Consider the following 21,408-nt stretch of genomic DNA (forward strand, 5'->3'; position numbering starts at 1 on the left):
AAATAACAGAAATATGTTTTCATTCATAAGACTGGGAGAATTAAAAGATGATGATGATATAGAGATATGATAAAATGGTGAAGAAGCACTCTCATCCACCATTGATGAACCATTTAGCAATACTAATTAAAGTATAAAATCGCTCAAGACTGCTTCAGCATCTCCACCTTTCATCTTATTCCTGAAGATATGCCAGCAGTGTGTGAAATAACAGTTCATGTTATTATTAAATTATTTTTAATAACTGCTTGCAAAAGGAAAATGATAAACAAAGTATGATATATCCACAGGAAACTATACAGAAACTAAATTTTTAAATAAATCCTTATTTACTGAAACTGAGAGTTCTCAAATTATATTTTTAAGTTAAAAAATGACATTATATAAGATTGCATAAAGTACATCGCTATTTATGTAAAAGCAAATTGTACATGTGTGGTTATATAGTTCCATAATGTCTCTTGAAATATATACCCACTGCCAAAAACCACCTGGTAAATGCAATTATTTCTTAGGAAGAGAACTAGGAAGGCCTGAGGATCATGGTGGGAGTCTTACTTTTAACTGCATACTCTGTTTTGCCCTTCAAATTTTATACAAAGTAAATGCATTATCAATTCCATATATAAATTAAATAATAAACACATAACAAAATAAGTTTGACACCTCTATGATGTAATAGAAATATCCCTGTTACCCATGCAGTTTTAGTTTTCTATTGATATCATTCTGAAAAGACAGTTAATATACTTATCATTATATTTTTGTAATGTTTATTTATTTTTGAGACAGAAAGAGACAGAGCATGAGCAAGGGAGGGAGGGGCAGAAAGAGAGGGAGACACAGAATCTGAAGCAGGCTCCAGGCTCTGAGCTGCCAGCACAGAGCCTGACATGGCGCTCGAACTCGTCAACTGCGAGATCCTGACTTGAGATGAAGTCGGACGCTCAACCGACTGAGCCACCCAGGCGCCCCTATCATTATACTTCTTAAATAAGAATATAATTGTTTTAGTGAGGTAACATACAGAATATTAACAACAACAAGAATATCATTATTAATAATGGTGTAATGAGGTGTAATGTTGGCTATTATATACCCTGGAGTCATCTCTTCTGGGTTAGAACTCCAGCTCTACAAGTTACTTGATTTGTGCCCTTAGAACACTTATTTAGACAATAAGGACATATTTTTCTTAATTATAAATGAGAGATAATAATAAAAATATCTTATGAGGTTACTGTAATATTAAGTAATAATAAATAAATCAAATTTTACAGTTATCATTATCAGGATATATCAGTGTGTTTCAGATTATTATAAACTATATCTTATTTAATTCTCACATAAAACCATGTGTAATAATATTTACATCAATTTTTTTTTGCTTTCAGAAGTGTGTAAGTATTAGCGGCAAGAAAAGTGTTTTTTTAATTGTTTTACTTCTCTTGGTGATTTACACGGCAGTATTCTTTTTGTTTAGTGATTATGATTATGTGTGGTGCTCACTGTCACCTTGATAGATATTTTCAATTCTAATATTTAATAAGGAAAGAGAGCTCATCTGTTTTTGCACATTCACATCCTCTTTTGCCACATCATAATATCCTATCACTAGCTCTTCATCAGTTCAAAATATCTCTCATTCTCCACTTATTTTGTCTAATTGATAATATGCCTTTGAGAAACTGTCCAACACAAAACTAACTGACTCCCATTTGCCTCAGATGATTACAGTAACTCTCTCCTTGGTCCACACTGATTTTTAAATTGTCACGCCTGTCTTTTGATTGAGTTTGCATGACACAACAAAATTAGTCACTTATTCTTTGAAGTTTTTTTTCCCTCCCTTGTCTTCTATAATAATCCTAGTCTTGCCCTTCTTCCCCGCCACCCCACCACCCCGCTTCTCCTTGGATGTTCTCTGCCTCTACCTGTATGCTATTTGATTTTTAATCAAAAGTCATGTCCTTGATATTTGCTTTATCTATTTATTGTTTCCCTTCAGAAACTCAGACATCAAGGATGCAGAAACTGGGTCTGTTCATGATTCACAACTCTATCCTTCTGTTCTGCTAGACTCAGAATAGTCGAACACATATGTACAAACTAAATTTGTTGCTAGATTTGATGTAGGTTTGTGGCGAAATTGGTGTCAAGGAAAATTGCAAAACTCAGTGGTCTTGGAGTGTTTTTGGGTATTTGGAAGACATAATACTGAACTGAGAAGTTCACTGATGGAATTTAAGCTAAACAGCCACCAAAATAGGAAATATTCCTTTAGGAAAAGGTCTATAATAGTATATGCTCTTACTTTGTAAAATTTCATACTTCATAAAATAATTTTAGTACTGGACTGAGAGTTAACATCTGAATTTAAAATTCTAAATTTAATAGTTTTATGTAATCCATAAACACATACAGTGTAGTTTTAAATGTGAAGTGAAAGAAGTGAAAGAATTTTACTGAAAGAGGGAATCTGAAATTTACATAAAATGCCCTTTGCCTATTGTGGATTAGGGTTCTAAGGAGAGAACCAAAGGAGAGAACTATATTCCAACAAAATTACTGCTCCCTTCTCTAAATTTAGCCCATCTATATAGAAACTTACATGTTCATACTGTTCTTTATTTTTGCTTTTAGTTGCAATTATGAGAAGCCATGGAACAGTTACCCAATTAGCATCGCAATAATAATAATGGCAATAGTAATAATAATATTAATAAAATATTAAGGTTAAATAATATTGTTTACTAAAAAATGTAGAAATTTAACTATGAATATTTAGGAACTCACTTCAGAACATTTATTAAAGTATTCACTCCTTTTCATGCTTTCATAAAAGGTAACTGAGAATCTGAATATATGAACATATACCAAGTGTGAAACATTGGTGAGCAAACACAATAACATACATCCCACTTTTTCATTTTATTTCCTGAAGAGAACATTATTCTTCAGTACAATGGGGACAGAATTTAATTGAATATATAATTATGTATTGTCTCCAAGAAAGAAAATGAGAGGGCTTTGGTAGAAATTCATAATACAATAATAATTTCCCATGCTTCATGACCATTACACATGCACCTGTTACTGATAAATTACGCTGAGATACTTTCTGCTGAGCAAATTTATGTGAGATTTAATACATTTTTCATCTACAGAGATTTCTCCCGAGTTTTTGTTAAAAATCTACTCAATTTTCACATAATCTTCATTATAAAGTAATCATGTTTCTTAAAAGTTTATATTTGAAAAAATGGTGGGTTAAATTATAGTTTTAAATTTTTATTTGAATTTGAATATTTTGAGATAATAAGTAAGTTTTCCAAAACGTATTTGGCACAGAAAAAAAAAAAATTAATCATTTTTTATTGTCATCAGTCTATTATTATTTTGAATGCCCTTCTATCTACTTCCAACTATTACTAGTCTTTGTGAATTCATTGGCCTAAAATCACAGAAAAAAAACCTTTAGAAAATAAACCCATAATTATCTTTTTTTCTAAAATATATTCCAATAAAAGTAACTTCAAGGGATGTGACATAGGGAGGTAGATTTTAAGAGGTGCTATGTGGCTAACTGAAGAAACAGGAAAAGAGAAGAGGTTTCTGTGGGGAAGGGCTAATAAATTAGTAAACATGAAACAGGAATATACAAAAGTCAGGCTGTGGTAGGAAAGAAAAGATGACAACATTCACAGCCTCTCTGGGATAGTAACTCAAGGGGAAAAAAATGGGAGAATGAAAGGGTAGACTTTCCACAAATCCTTTAAGGACAATATGGGCAGTGGAGTGTGGTAAATGTTTAGGTGGGGTGCGTGTGTGTGTGTGTGTGTGTGTGTGTGTGTGTGTGAGTTGTTTCATGAAGGTTATAAAATGAAGTTGTCACACGTATTTATGAATAATCTTTTTTAATTTTTTAAATTTTTTTAATGTTTATTTTTGAGAGAGAGACAGTGTGAGCAGGAAAGGAGCAGAGAGAGAGGGAAACACAGAATTTGAAGCAGGCTCCAGGCTCTGAGCTGTCAGCACAGAGCCCGATGTGGGGCTCAGACCCTCGAACTGTGAGATCATGACCTGAGCCGAAGTCGGACGCTTAACCAACTGAGCCACCCAGGTGCCCCTATATGAATAATCTTGATATTTGGTAGCATGTTATGCAAATAACTTCATGGAAGACTATAGAAAATATGTTATCACTACTACCAGTAAAACTTGTAAGTAAAAAGATGATTGTGGTTGTTATTTATATATGAGCATTCCATACTTAATTCCATTTATCTTGTAAATAAATGTCATTTATTTTTAACATGCAACATTTACCATTTGATGTTTTTCTTGAAAATGCTAAAAGGGACCCTATTTCCTAATATTTTAAATGAGAAAAAATATAATGCTCACACATTACATCTAAGCTCAAAACCAATTCTAAAATTTAGTAACCAAAGTACACTAAAATCTGTATAATATGAATAACGTGCTATAATGTTAATATGTAAAATGCTTAAATCCGTGTTACCTGATCACCTGAGGTTAATATGAATTAGTATGGCTTCTCTCTGTTATAAAACTTGGATACACATTCTTTTTGACAGCCTTTGATATCTTCAAATCATCTATGCCTGGTTTTGAAGTTTCATCCTCAATGCAAATGCATCTGGAATGCAACTCAACTACCTTCCTAAATATTGCTTTGTTAAAATATAGTGAGCTTTGAGGATGCAAGCATATTTTCCCTATATAACTTCTGGCTTAAATATCATTGTATTGAAAGATATAAATATTGTATGCATTTTGAGAATTAAAAACCAAGAGGTGGTCTGCCAGGAAAACACTATCAATGTTCCGCAGGCCAGGCTTCTATTTAAAAATGCTTTTATTACCTCTTGTTTGAAGATTAGTATAAGAAGATCTTAAGCACTCTAATTCAGATTTGTCTTATTTTGTGATCTTTGCATATCAGATAAATAATGTCCTGATCCATCCAAAAATCCAAATGTCCCCTCATCAGGAAGGTCTAGAACCACCTAACCTAAAGGAGTCTCTGCCAATATCTGTCACATCATCCTCATTTACTTTCTTCCAGGACTTTTTCTATCTAAAATTGTCTACTGTGTTATTTGTTTCATGCCTCATTCTTTTAGTGGCTGCAATTAATAGGGTTCAAATAGAAAATAACCATATACCAACACTCTGCCTGCCCCCGCCCACTAAAATCAGATCTCTATATATTAAACAGTTAAAGGGTTTTCTGTTGTTGTCATTTGTTTGTTTGTTTAATGTAGGTCTTTTTTGGTCATATTTGGATTGTTTTTAAGAAATATTCACATGGAATTTTTAGTGTCAAGAACAGTGTTATTACAGTCGTTAAAATATCCAACTCTCTGAAGATAATATTTAACATCCATTAAAATGTTTGCAATTTCTGAACTCTTATGTAGCATTTTCTCCACGTGCTCGACTCAGATCTGCTCACCCCTGAAAGACTGCAGTGGGGAGGTCAGGGAAGCTTCCTCTCTCTATCCTAGTTCTCTATCCTAGATAGATAGATACATAGTTCTCTATCCTAGAACTACTCTTTCTCCCCTGTTAACAGGTTTGACTTGATTGTACCTACATTATTAAGGGTGAAAGGAACCTGGTCTAATACGGTGGGCACAGTTGGTATTTCTGGCATTTTGTTTAAGGTTAGGTTATTCTTTCATGGATCATGTTTTTTTCAGTTTTTGGAAGATCTTTCTTCTAGAAATTTACAGTGATCACTTTTTATGAGGCATTGTACATCAAAAGAGCTCCAAAGAAATACAGATAAGTAAAAAATAAAAGCATATACCTTGGCTCTCCAATCTTGACTTTTAATAACATTGATTTATGTGATGCAAATCCCAAAATTTCATTTCCACTTTACTTAAAATTACTGCAGAAATAGAACAGGGGGATAGTTGGTACTTATTTTTTTGTTGGTGGCTTTTGGGTTCTGTGCTCTATCAGAGATTAAAAGAGTCCCATAACTTCCTGTTAGCTTTAATTATTATTTTCTCCTTCTCTTAAAGGCAGATACTTCGTGAGCAGAGAAATTATATTTTCTCTACTATATACTTAATAGGAGTAATTAATATCTGAGTAGTGGGTCTTCTAGATATTTACTGAAAGAATGAATGCATACTTCATTTTTAGGGGGTTTGTGGAGCCCATAAGTCTACAGAAAAGGATGATTAAGAGGCGGGAACCAAATGCATGACTTCAAGATTAGATAGGACATGAAGGAGAGGAGATCTTAAGAGAAGTCCGTTTCAGAAAGTGAATACTAATGGCAACTCTGGAAGGAAGAAATAAAATTACAAATGGGAGCAGGTTCAGAAGAAAGAACCCAGAAAGAACTAAAATAAAGATTGAGCTATTTAGGAAAATGTAAAAAAAACTGGCAAACTAGGACAGTATTTCTTGATCTTAGCACACTTGATGTTTGGAACTAGAAAATTTTATGGAGGTCTGTTCTATGCATTGCGGGGTTTAGCAGTAAACTTGGATTCTGCCAACTAGATCCCAGTAGCAGCCCTTTTACTGCCACCACCTGATGGTTTTATTGTACCAAAAAATGTAGACAGTTACCCTAATTATTTTTAAAGTATTATTATATTTTCACTTCCTGGAGTGAATTGTCTTACTATGCTCACTCAAAATCAGGTTATTATTACCCAAATATGTTATTAATTTTTGGGGGTGTTAGGGGTTTTTCTCAGTATCTGGTTTTTATTAAAAGTCTAATTTTAACATGCTCTTCCCCACTTGAGAGTAATTATTATATAAAGTGAATACAAAATTTTTGTAGTAAATAAAATTAGTATTTCTTTGACCACTGTTTATCTGTTACAGCTTAAAGTAAATTCAAGAGTATCTAGGTTTTTTATAGTTTAAATTCATGTTAATTAATAGACAGTGTAGTATAGATAAGAGTATCTAGTTTAATGTCATTATGTATATTGTTTGAATATTTGGAACCTAGATATTTGAAATTATTTGTCCAGGGTGATTGAATCAGGCAATAAGAAACCGTGATTAAAAGTTATACTTAAATAAAAATAGTTTATAGTTATAATGATTCTCAAATCTTAAATTGGAAAAATGTAATATGTCTATAGAAAGATGCAAAATGAAAGCAACATAGTACAAAAGTAGATTACTTGAAGTTCAAATTTAAACCCCTTGCTATGGAAGTTAAAGCGAGGTGACATGGTGTTATCCTATAAAGGAAACTTCTTAAAGGCAAATTTTGTTATTATCTCACTGAAAAGAAAAAAAAATAACTTACGACAATTATATTTTGGTTCAGGATGTATTTGATTGAATGGTTAGAGGAAAATGTGTTTTGATCCTCAAGAGCTGAACAAAGAAATGCTTTGAGTGAGTTCATTATTGGCTGGCTTTGTTGTTTCTTGTTTGTTTGTTTAATTTTAGAGAGAAAGAGCCAGGACGGGGGTGGGAAGGGGTGGGGGGGGGAGAGAGAGAGAGAGAGAGAGAGAGAGAGAGAGAGAGAGAGAGAGAGAATATTAAGCAAACTCAGTATGGAGACTGATGCAGGGCTGAATCCCACGACTCTGGGATCATGACCTGAGCCGAAATCTAGAGTCAGACGCTCAAGCAACTGAGCCACCCGAGTGCCTCTTGGCTTGGTTTCTTAATAACAGTCATGGCAATGACAATTTGACGACTGATCTATCTCTTTTTCTCTTTCTTTCTCTCTGTTTATTTCTTCTTTTTTTCTAAATGGATTTTAAAATTCTCATATACTTTATAATGCAAAATATTATTAAATTAAAAATGAATATATAGTAAGATGAATATATTAAAATTAATGTGGATAAAACTAACATATATAATTACATAACATGAATATATAAATTAAACCATTCACATAATCATAGTTTGATTTCATACGTGAAGGAATGAAGGCTAAGAGAAGTAGGTTGATTTAACCACTATGAGAAAAATAATAGTAGAAACAAGGTTATATCCTAAGTCTTCTGATCATTGATTACATGCTTTTCCTTCTTTTTTAAGTGCATTTATTTATTTATTTATTTATTTATTTATTTATTTATTTTTGAGAGGGAGACAGAGTGTGGGAGTGAGGAGGGGCAGAGAGAGAGGGAGTAGAGAATCTCAAGCAGGCTCCACACTGTCAATGCACAGCCGGACACAGGGCTGGAACCCACAAACCATGAGATCATGACCTGAGCCAAAATCAAGAGCCTGTTGCTTAACCCACTGAGCTACAGAGGCTCCACAATTATATGATTTTCCTAAGCTTCCCTCAGCTTTTACCCAATGATAAGCAATAGGTTTTTCCCTCTGTTTCCCTTAATCAGTAATGGGCTTTTATCTGAGAAATTATATACCAATCTATTCTTTATAGGATTTGGTTGGCAAATTGTTTGGTATTAAAAAAAAAAAAAAAAAAAAAAAAGATTCCCTCTTCATGCATGTGCTTTCAGTCTTGTCCTCACCCTATCAGTGTAATTCTCTCCATTTTCTTATTCTGAGCTTCTCAAATATTTCCCACTACAATGGGGTGTCTATCATTATCTTCCATATGTCAAGTAATTAGAACATGTATTACTAATATATCTAAACCAACCTAGATACATCATTAAGCATCAATGTTACATTCCTACTTTAAAGGTAGTAAAAACTGGAAGTGAAATTTCTGAAAGAAAGGATAAATATGTATTAGATTTACTGTAAGTACTTTTAGAAAGAATATTTAGGGAATTTAAAATGTTTTATATCCATCGTAGTATATGTTTATTAAAATATTCTATATTGCACATTGCCTTTTTGACATCTGCAAATCTGTTTATATCTAAATAAGGTTTTTAATTGTATAAGTAATTAATGCAATATAAATAATAAGTAATTAATGCAAGTACTATACTATAGAAAAGGAAAATGTTTAAATAGCTATTTCACAGGTCATGACATGAATAAATGATTCAAACTACAAAGTGGTCCTGAAATATAAACCAAAAAATAGATACTCTGGGCATTAGAAGTAAGCTTATTGCTACAGAATATAATAAATTTCTGTTGATCTAGTAATTCAGCACATATTATATAGAAAGGAACTAGTGGACACATCCCATAAATTCCTTATGTTTGTTCTTATTAAAGAGTTTTCTGACTTGCCTTTTTCAAGCAGAGTAAATAAGAATAAAATTTGGTTTGTATATCAAGATGCATATACAAGTATTACCAGTTTTAATTACCCATAGGGATTTAAATTCTAGACTAGTTCCCCCCTCCCCCAAAGAACCGAGCAGGACCAGATGATTCTGGGAATTCAATCCAGTGCAACTCAGGTCAATTCAATCAATGAAATACAGGCGAATAACCCAAATAAGCTCTTTGTTCAGGAAGAACCAAAGAAAATTATTTACTGTATAGTTTCTTTGGTGTAGATTTCTGTTATTATATTTTCATGTGGTTGCTTTCATTAACTAAAAGTTGCCTATCACGACAACCATAAAATGTACCTTAACCCACTGATCTTGGACACCCAATCAGATGTGACCTGTGATAAGTCTGCTACTGTGTGCTTTCTGGTAATATTGCTCAGATTGCTGCCACTTTTCCTTCTCCTTATAATTGATATAACATTTAACCTTTAATGTCATCTATGCCATATTGCCAGACATTTAAAGATGACTGAAATAATTGGAACATGAAAAAACATATCAAAGTGTTTTAAAATCAATGAAAAAAAATACTTTACATAACTTTTAAAAATAGTTTTTCTTAGAGGATTAAAAATTATTAGCGCATTTTAATTGTTTGGATGAAGCTATTAAAGTTTAGGTTAACGCAAAATTCTCCATCACGGTAATGTATCTATCATAACTTTATAGTGTTAACATAGGATGTATTAACATGTGATTATATTTACTTTTATCTTGCTAGTGTTTCCCTTTCTTCTTTGATATATTTTTATACTGTCCATAAAAATAATAACCATGCCTATTAACACAAAACCTTTCTTAAGACACTAACTTCTACTACATTCAGATAGTGCCAAAAAAGAACACTCAAAATGAATAGAAGATAGTTCACACAAGCATTCATTGTTACTTTTCATTCGACTCCCAACCACAACTAATTTTCCTCACTTTTATAAGTGAATAGAGTAGAAACTTGTCTCTGTCCACATATCGCAATAAGTAAACCACTTCTACCTGCTTGTCTTCTATGTATTTTTCCTTTATATAAATGTGCCCACAGTGAGACTTAAGAAAAGTAAATAACACTCATATCTGAAATAAGTTTTCTTATAAAAAAGCTATTTTTTTGGGCCTTAGGTCATATTTTTAATGACATTTGCTTTCTCATTCTATAGAATATTAAACTACTTTTAAATGTCTTTTCCTCCCTGCGAAAATCAAGAGCGATGGGAACCATTGCATATGTATCTATCTATCTATCTATCTAGTCATTTCAAGTAGCCAGATTGACGTATAGTTTTCTCACTATCATTGATTTCTGACTACAAATTCTAAAAGCGTAATTTTAGTACTTCTTTAATCCATGAGGAAATGGACAGAATTAATTCTATCAAGTGAATTTCTACCTTTACCATGCTGTATTTATTTATTCTGTGGTTTTTCAAATTATAATTTCTATTCCATAAACAAAAATTGCTTTATGGATATTTAGAGAATAAAATTTATAAGAATGATGATCTTGATAACCTTCAAATTTTCCTAAGACATGTAAAGAAAGAATGTAAATATTTGCCATTTCAGTGCAAACTTACCTTGCCCACGTATTGGTAATCAGATCCTGTGTATTCCTCCAGTAAGAAAAATTGATTCCACATCCACCCACGTTTTTGACGATGCAGAATTTTGCCATCACTCCTAGGTACACGTGCACCTAAAATTCTTTGCTGGGGTACAGGAGTCCTTCTGAACATTATCTCTGGAGAACAGAAATGTGGCAGGCATACCCAGAGTAGAAATAGTAGCAAAAATTGGTATATTGTCATAGTTCACTTCTTGAAAATTTCCAACGTGGGTGAAGAGAAAGCAGTCCTATTTTATTGAGTTGAATTTTACTGTGTTTCAACTGGTTTCCAACATCTCATCAATGTTTTGGACATGTTTCCAAAAGCTTCAAACAAAAAAACAAACAAAAAAAAGTCAGTTGAAAACATTATGAATGTTACCTGTTACCTTAAATATGAAATTGATAAAGATTAGTAGCAAACAAAATACCTACTTTCCTGCTGTTTTATAAAATAATGATTACTTTTGGAAGATATTGCTTGTCTAGTAACATGTCAGCAATTTATGAAAAGATCATGGTAAATAATGTCTTTCAGACAAATTTTAAGGAAGAGACATATTAAGCTTTGTTTCTTTTTTCTTTTGTGATTATAACAGTTTTCAGGAATTATGATCCCTATATGGAGTAGGGATGAAGTTAATTTTGCACATCAATTTTTTCAGAGTAACAACATAAATTAAAAAACTGAAAACAAAATATTGATTTAATTAAAGCTACAGAAAACATGCATCTGTTGTGCGATGCAATGATATTTGAATGTTTTTAAACAGCAGCAGTTTCTTCCAATTTAATTCTGCTCAAAGGTAAAAGCAATATAAGAACAAATAAAACACTTGAAGTGCCTTTGGCTGAAAAGTTCTCTCTTCCCTCTTAAAGTAGAAAAAAATCACTACTAAAGTAGATCCATTTGTAATATAATTCATACTACTGTGTAGAGGGAGTGAATGACATTGTCAGCTGTACTCCCACTAGAAAAGTTCTGAGACTAGAACTCCACACTGCCCCAGCCTGACTAGGGAGGGCCATAGATTCCAGGCTGCTCTCCACCTCCCTCCCTCTGCTTGCTTCCTCAACCCAGGTAACCCTATTAAATATAAATCAGATTATGTCACTTATCTGAACAAAAAACTCACATGAAGTCTCCTCTCACTTTGATTAAAACCCAATGCCTTACAAAAACCTACAATTCTGTACTTGATTTCATGACTACTGGTCACTTCTCTGACCTCATATTTTACCCCAATCCCCCGTGTCACCTCCTAAAACTGACTCCTTTCCAGCCAAAGTGTCCTTCTTCTTTCACCTTGCAATACACTTCATATTCTCCTCTCCTAAACTAGAACTTTCTACTTTTTCCTTCTATTTGTAATGTTTTTCCACATAGAGGTCCACTTGGTTAGACTTCTTGCCTCCTTCAGGTCTTTCTTGAATCCTCCCCTAACATTCCATATATACCCATATACTATAAATGCTTTATTTTATTCGGGATGCATTCTGTCTCCCTGCTGTAATCCCATGGGTTGTTTTGCTACTGTATAACAGACTCTTACAGCAGATGATCAATAAACATTTTAATTGAATAAATGAATATATTGTAAGTTGATTAAAAAATCTGAGTACCATTCCTTTTTCTATGTAGTTATGCTCCAACACTTATGTATGGAAATACATTTTTGAAATCATGATTACTTTATTTTATTCTTTGTTTATATTACTGTTAATCTTCACAATCTTGTTTTTATTTTAAAATCTTCTCTATAGATTGTTCTTTGTTTGTTTCCTGTTAGGTAAGGATTTTATTTCAGAATAGGATAAAACATTTCTTATAAAAAAGTAATTTTCGTACCGAAGGATTGAGTTCCTTTTCTCTAATATGGCAAGCATTCTAAGTCCTGCAGCATTGACACTGACATTTATGCTTTCATCCACAATAATCTGTTAGCAATCTGCTTATTCTTTTCGGTTTTCTTTTATTAAGAAGATTTAAAAGTTAATGCAAACATGTTTTACAAATAAGATTAATGGTGAAGCAGTATTCCCTTGAGTGTATTAAATGACAGTGGAGTTCTCTACAGCATGTGAAGCATTCAAAATGACAGATGTAAACTGTATTAAAAAATCATGTATTGCTATACTTGGAGTATAGAAATTATCTGATACATACAATGATTTTACCTTACAAAGCACTGACATTACAGAAACTTAAATTGATTGGATTCTAAGTAATAGGAACATGTACCAAACCAATGTTTGTCTTTTTATGTAACAGGGCACGATAGATAATATTTCCAGAAACTTTCACTGTTCCTAAAAATTAGAGGGCAGTGTGTATAATTTACTGTATCTACTTTCTGTGAAAGCTTTAACACTTACTGAAGCAACATTCTCATTTCATCTCTTTTTTTTCATTTTAAAAATATATTCCAGCAACTATAAGATATATTGGCGATCACTTTCAATGCAATTATAACTATCTATAATTTTAAAAGTTTAAGCATCAATATTTTGGGGAATAAGCAGGTGGAGATGAAACTGTGAAAATTGCTAGTAAATAATTGGAGCTCTACATACGCATGGAATTTTTTTTTCATCATTTTTCTGGTTTCTATTATTTAATAAGTTTCCTGTAGGGTCTATAGTACAATGTATTATTTAATACTGATTTAAAATAATTAAAATATGTTAAAAATATATTTTACATGAATTAAATATTTGATAAACCATTTCAAATGATGACAAGATTAAATAAAATTTTTAAAAGCAAAAGTTTTAATTTTTTTAATGATTTTTTAATTTATTTTTGAGAGAAAGAGTCAGAGAGCAAGCAGGGGAGGGGCAGAGAGGGACACACAGAATCCCAAGCAGGCTCCAGGCTCTGAGCTGTCAGCACGGAGCCTGATGTGGGGCTCAAACTCACAGACCACAAAATTATGACCTGAGCTGACGTCTGACGCTTAACCACCCAGGTGCTCCCAAAAGTTTTAAATTTTGATTTTTTTGATTTATGATTTTTTTTTTACTTTATTTGATTGGGCTTTTGGTCCCATATCTAAAAATCTTTGGGGACACCTGGGTGGCTCAGGCAGCTAAGCATCTGACTCTTGATCTCACCTTAGTTCGATATTTCATCTGTCCCTCGCCTGCTTGTGCTTTCTCCCATTCTCTTTCTCTCTCTTTCTCTCAAATAAATAAACTTAAAATCTATGCCTAACTTAAGATCAAGAAGATTCATCTCATGTCTTCTTTTCAAAGGTTTATTGTCTTAGTTCTAACACTTAGGTCTATGATCCAACTTGAATCAAGTTTTGTATATAGTGTGAGATATGAATTGAAGTTCTTTGTTTTGCATATGAATATCTAGTTTCCCAAGCTCCATTTGTTGAAAAGTCCATTCTTTCTCCTCTGTATTGCCTCTGTGCTTTTGTCAAAAATCAGTTTGTCTACATATGTGTGTCTATATATGTCTACATTTGCATTTTATATTTAAATTTTATAATTACCTTGAAATTTCTATATAAAAGCCTGTGAGGATTTGACTGGGATTGCATTGAATCTTTAGATAAATTTGGGGAAAATGGCCATCACAGCAACATTGACTCTTCTGACCTAAAAACCCTATATATCTCTACATCAATGAGTTCATCTCAGTAATGTTTTAGAGATTTCAGTGTACAGATCTTGCTTACTTTTTATCAAATATTACCCTAATATTTTCATATTTTGTTGTTATTTTTATTTCTAAACCACTTTATTGAGATATGATTGAGATACAAAAATCTGTTCATGTTTAATTTATACAACTTGATGAGCTTGAACACTGTTAAATACATTACTTAATGATTTTAAATCATTAAAATATGTTTAAATATATTTAAAAAAAAGACAAGCCAACAATATATAATATCATATTATATTTGGTTATAGACATATCTATAATATACAAAGAAGGCTCAAAATCCAAAAATCAAAAAGCATAAAGTCCAATAAAAAATGGGGAAAGTATTTGAACCGACATTTTTACCTATAGAAAGCAAAAATGTACATGAAAAGGTATCCAACGTTGTTCGTTATCTGAGATACGCAAATTAAAATGACTAACTATTGGGGCACGTAGGTGGCTTATTTGGTTAAGTGTCCAACTCTTGATTTCAGCTCAGGTTATGATCTCATGTCTTAAGGTGGAATCTCAGTGCTGCTTAAGATTCTCTCTCTCTTTTTTCTCTTTTTCTCCCACTGCCCCTCCCCTGCTTGCTCACACACTCTCTCAATAAATAAATAAATAAATAAATAAATAAAGTGACTATTAACGAGTGTTAGTGAGAATGTGGAGGAACTAGAACAATTCTACACTATTAATGGGAATGTAAAATTATATAATCTCCTTGGAAGATAATGTGGTAGACTGAAATAATGACACCTCAAAGACATTCACATTCTAATCCCTGGTACCTGTGGAATCTGTAAATATGTAAAAGGGACTTTGAAGATGTTATTAATTGAAAGATTGTAGAGATTTCAAGAGAGTATTTTGGATTATTTAAGTGGGATCATTGTAATCATAAGGATCCTTGTAGGAAGAAGGCAGGAGGATCAGAGTCAATAGTAAGAGATAAGATCACAGAAGCAAGGGGTCTGAGTGCCCTGAGCAAGAGGGCAGCAGCCAGCATGCAGGAAGCTTAGAAACTATAAAAGGAAAGCAGTGGATTCTCCCCTGTGGCTTCCAGATGGAACACGGCCCCTCGACACCTTGATTTTAGACTTTGACTTCTAGATATGCAACAACATAAATCTATGTTGTCTTAAGTCACTTGGTTTGTGGTAAGTTGTTACAGTAGCAATAGGATTGGTAGATGCTTAAAACAGTAAAAGTACATCTACAATATAATCCAGTCTTCTGCTCCCAGGTATTTATAAAAGAGGAATGAAAGTATATGCTCATTTAAACGTTGTATATGAATGTTTACAGAAGTATATGGATAAGAGAAAAAACCTGGAAATAAGCCAAATGTTACAGGTGAATGGATAAACAAATTAGAGTATATCTGTACAATGCTATGTTACTAAACAATAAAAAAGAATGATATTTTTTGGTTTCACATGTAAGGAGCTTGAAATTACCACTCCAAGCTAACACAACACAAACTTGAACAGATTAAAAAACCAGCAATTCTTCTCGGATCCATAAGAGACAGAAGGACTCTGGGCAAACTACTGTTCCCAAGATTGGAGAGAGAGACACGTGAATAGAAGGAAACAAGACTTACCAGCAGAGACTCAGGAGCAGAAACCATCTTAGAACCAGTAATGGTAGAGGAAAACTGAACTATAATTGACAAATTAATGGAGGCTTAGTGCACACAACTCTCAAAATTAAAAACTCCAGGAGACCCAGCCATGCTGTTTGGGGAGGTGCTCCTCAATACTTGGAGATTTACCTATGGGGGACTCACCAGTTTCCTACAGTAAAATGTCATAAAAATCCCCATATGCTTTCAACAGGGAAGGAAATATTTTGAAATGCCTCCGAACACTGTGTTCCTAACAAGGTCTGCCCTCAGGGAAACTAGTTAACCAGAGCCTAACTTGGAGTATTATCAAAGCCTAACTGACCTGAGGGAAGGGAAATACAGAATTCAATCCCATATAGCCTTCAGGTTTCTCCTACAGAGGGAAAAAAAAATGAGGAATGCTTGTGAAGTTCACAGTATAGGGGCATAGGCTCACTAAAAGACAGTTACTAATCAGAGGCTATAGAACACTTCCCCCATCCCCACACTTAAACATCCCATTACTACAGGAACATTTACAGCAGTTCCATTTCCAGTACAATATAACCAGCTATCAAGAAGAAAATCACAAGGGATACCAAAAGACAAAAAAAAAAAAAAAAAAAACAAAAAAAAAACCCACAAACTGGAGAGACTCAGCAAGCATCAGAATCAGACATGGCAGGAATGTTGGAATGATCAGACTTGGAATTTAAAGTAACTGTGGTCAATATATTAAGTGTTCTGATGAATCAGGTAGATAGCATATTAACAACAGATGGGCAACATAAGTAAAGAGATGAAATCCTAAGAAAGAACTAAAAAGAAATGCAAGAAATAAAGAACACTGTCACATAAAAGATTAGGCTCATTAGTAGACTGGACATGGCTGAGAAAAGAGTCTTTGATCAAGAAGATATACCAGTAGAATCCTCCAAAACCTTACACATCCATCCTTATATATTTGTCTAAACCCATAGAATGTATAACACCAAGAGTGAACCATAAGGTAAACTATGGACTTTGAGCAATTGTGATGCATCAATATAGGTTATTCCTTGGTAAGAAAATATACCATTCTAGTAAGCAATGTTAATGGGAGAGGCTATGTATTTTAGAAATCTCTGTTCCTTCCTCTTAAATTTCTTGGAAACCTAAAAATGCTGCAAAAAATAAACAATTCATAAACACACACATAAAATAAAAATAGAGAATTGTATGAAACAAACCAACAGTTAATTTGTCCCATGTAAATTCTTCCTGGGTATGGTCTATGCAGCTAGAAACCCAGTTTTAGACTTTTCAACATATTGCTCTTTCATTATAAATATCACAAATAAATATTCTTTCACTAAACTCAAAATGTGGAACATCTTTGACACTTCCATTAATTCAAGCCCATCTCCAACATAGTCTGTCAATATATACCCTTGTTTTTGTTTTCTTCTTCATAGTGGTCAGCTCTTTTTTTTTGTTTTCCTTCCTATTGTATGTGACAACACACTATTTTACTTATTTATTTATTTATGAAAGAGAAAGAGAAAGAGTGAAAGTGAGCAGGGGAAGGGAAGAGGGACAGAAAGAATCTTAAGCAGTTTCCACACTCAGCAGGGAGCCTGATGTAGGGCTGGGTCTCACAACCTTGAGATCATGACCCGAGTCCTAAGTCGAAATTAAGAGTTGACTCTTAACCAACTCAGCCACCCAGGAACCCTTATGTTTTTTTTTTTTTTTTTTTGAGAGAGGCAGAGAGCAAGCGAACCAACACACTATTTTATGTCATCATTTCATGCAAAAAATGTACACTAACAGGTTTCCTTAACCTTCATTTTTTTTTACTTAAAACATATCCTGCGGGGTATTAGCTAAATTAATTTTCCAAAAACCACTTCACCCTGACCCAAATCAATTAAAAATTTTAAATATATCTAACTACCAGGATAATAACATGGAACCAAGTGATATTTAAAAATATATATTTTTTACATTATTTCTGATTGGTTATTTAGTTTCAAGCCTGATATGTAACTTTTTATGTACATAAACTACTCCCTCACTAATACATAATTCTGAATCTTGTCTAGGTATTTATACTTTATTGAATTTCCCTCACTAGTGAATTGTTACTGTGTATATATAGGTGTGTGAGTAAACATTTCTTTTTTTTTAAGTTTATTTATGCATTTTTGAGAGAGAGAGAGAGAGAGCACTCACATACAAGTGGAGGAGGGGCAGATAGTGAGGGAGAGAGAGAGAGACATGATGCCCGATCCCCAAAACCATGAGATCATGACCTGAGCTGAAATCAAGTCAGATGCTTAACCAATTGAGCCCAACTAGGCACTCCAACATTTCTTTATTAAGTAAAAAATATGTTTTAAAAAAGTCTTTCTGAATCGGTTGGGTTATTTCTGGTGAAAAATAAAGGCTAAAGTTTAGAATATGAAAATATCATTGTAAACGGAACTATAATTAGAAGGACTCAAATGGGCTGAGACCAAAGTTAAACTATTTCTTGCCATGAAAATGCTAAAAATTAATGAAATTATATAATTTTATTTCCAGTTAATAAATTTATTTTCAAGAAGCCCTTTCAAAACCCCAGTAACGTATTTTAATCTCAAAAATAATTTCACATGAGTATCACAAGAATCATTGAACCATCGCTGAGCATTCATTCTGCATTCTCGTAATTCCTTTAGACCAGTGCTTTGCAAACCTTAATGTACATTTACATCTCCTGGGGCTCCTGTTAGAAGTCAGTGTTCTCATTTAGTGGGTTTGGGTGGGGCACAATACTCCTCACTTCTAACAAGCTCCCCTGTAAGGCCAATGAGTCTGGCCTACACACTTTGAATAGAAAAATCGAAGGACTCTCTAAACCTAAGTCATCTTCAGAATGTGTTTATGACTTTCCCTTGTTTAACGACTCACAGCTCAGGTATGTGTCCTGTTACACTTTCAAGAAAATAAAATATAAGGTGATTATTGCGGGAAGATAATGATTATTTCCAAATAATCAAGTTTATTCCAGAATTTTTTTTTTTAATCTGAAAGATCTGTTTGATTAAAGTCAGTACACTACAGCAATTATTCTGATCATGCTACAAACTCTGTTTTCCTTTAGATTTACATTTTCAAATGTTTGGATTTCATTTCACTTTTACAATCACAGAGTTTCATTATTCTTCTAAAATATTTATCAAAACCATTTTTCTCTAAAACATATTAATTTTATTTATATATGTAAGCAAAGAATGGCAGATCACAAAATATAATAGACATTTTGACTCATCTCAATAATTAATTAGGTCTCTACACATCACAGATGATCCATTGAGCTGTAATCCATCCTTGGCTAATAAAAGGAATTAGTCATTCTTCAGTCAGCTGATTATGTTAAGATTTTAATGTACCATTTTCCTAAATTTTCTTTAATTTTACCATTTATAACAATAGAAAATCCTGAAGATTATTAAGACCCAATCCAAGGCTCTATGGATGAATAATTTTAATCCTTTAGAGGTTTATAGCACCAATACAGCCTAATGAAATTTCAACATTGAGAAAGAAAAGAACATTTTTCAGGTATGTTTATACAATTTAAGTGAGCCAGCGCATACTAAATACTTCCTTTTTATGCATCTGATACCATTTTATGCATCTAGTAAAAAGCACTATGTGAAATAACTGAATCAAAGCCCTACACTTAGGACTCAAATAATATGAGTCCATATGCTTAATCCTATTTTCCAAGCATTCATTACACATTACCTACTGTGCTCTAATGTCATAGGAAATATATAATTCTAAATTGAACATTATCACTCTATTTTAAGTATGTGTTTGCATATGTATCTCTGTTTAGATTGTAGGTTTAAAGCATGGTTTTATGTCTTGAATCAAAAGTTACACATAAATGGATTGCACAAACTATTCAATAAATATTTTTGGAATTGAATATTATTATTCTAAAATATTTCAATGAAAAGGAAACGATTTATTTTTCTAAAATGTACAACATGGCATCAACGACCATTTGTACCATTTTATGCTCATATCCTGTTTATATACAACATCACAGAACTCACATAAAACATCAGTCAAATAGGAAATCAATATATGATTTTTAAATGAAATACGTAACACAAAGTATCAGATAAGTTATCAAACATTGCTAGGAATGTTACAAATGCAGACAGAATTCCAAGAAGCTCCAATCCTTGTTACTCTTCTCAGATTAAAATTTCCCTCTAAGCGAAGCCCTTTGAAATGAATTTTATTCCCCCAGAGTGTGACCTGCACGCAAACCAGTAATATACTTCTCCAGCTAAGCCACATGCTAAAATTTTAACATGATAATTAGCAAAAACAGACAAAGCACACAAAAACTGGGTGCAGTGGGTCAATAAAGCATGTGGCAGGAGTAAAGAGAAGCATTGGTGAGTGAGACACATAAGTTAGTGTGGCCATTTTCTCTAAGATTCCCATTAATAAGCTAAAGAATAGCACCCAAGAGTTTTTGCTTCACTCTCAGCAGCCTTTGTAACTTCAGTAGCGACTGTGACAGTCCCAGATGTAACGTGATCCTCGATCAAGTTAGCAGTGCTAATACAGCTGTGACATTACACCTGCTGCTTCCTGGAAGTCTCATTCTACTGTAGCTAGGATTTATTTCACTGTGTGGAAATTGGTAGCAAGAATGCTCTCAGGGTAACTTAAAGATGTTAGGATAAAACCCATCTGGTACCCAATTTTCTTTGATCCAGGGCTTAAACTGCTTCTGAAAAGCAATGAATGAAGAGATGGGGAGAAAGAGCTTGAGAATTTTATTAGGAATTCCTTACCAAGGTAGGGTGTCATTCCTCATTTAATGCATTCTTGGAAGAACATCAAGGAAAAACTTCTATAGCTAGAAGGAAAAACCCCTTAAAGATCATTTCCTTTCAAATTTACTTATGTGAAGACCTGTGCATGTACGAATAAATAGCGTGCAATCACAACACACTTCAGAGTGTCCTACTATGTGAATGTGTAGTATATGCACTAAATCGGGATTTACTATACAGCAATCTGTGTTCTTGCTGGTAAACCTAAAAGTACAAAGAGACATGACATTAATTTGTAAAATTATTCAAAGGTACAAACGTGGAAATATATTATCGGTCATAAAGATAATTGGGATTGCATTGAATGTGTAGATAGCTTTGGGTAGTATTGACATTTTGACAATATTTATTCTTCCAATCCATGAGCAGGGAATGTTTTCCCATTTCTTTGTATCTTCTTCAATTTC

General features: G+C 33.0%; 1 protein-coding gene across 2 annotated transcripts in view; it reads right to left on the reverse strand.

Moving 5' to 3' along the window:
- Nucleotides 1-21,408, reverse strand: part of LOC132680702 (cadherin-10) — a 172,736-nt gene that overhangs the window by 126,108 nt on the left and 25,220 nt on the right. For both annotated transcript variants that reach the window (XR_013554672.2, XM_060634396.3), the window contains exon 2: nucleotides 10,814-11,169. Coding sequence is in view for 1 of the 2 variants with exons in the window: in XM_060634396.3 (XP_060490379.2) it covers nucleotides 10,814-11,044 (231 nt within the window). In the remaining variant the exon portion in view is untranslated. The remainder of the gene's footprint in view (nucleotides 1-10,813; nucleotides 11,170-21,408) is intronic.

This window comes from Panthera onca, chromosome A1 (assembly GCF_046562875.1).
Source record: "Panthera onca isolate mPanOnc1 chromosome A1, mPanOnc1 haplotype 2, whole genome shotgun sequence".
NCBI lineage: Eukaryota > Metazoa > Chordata > Mammalia > Carnivora > Felidae > Panthera > Panthera onca.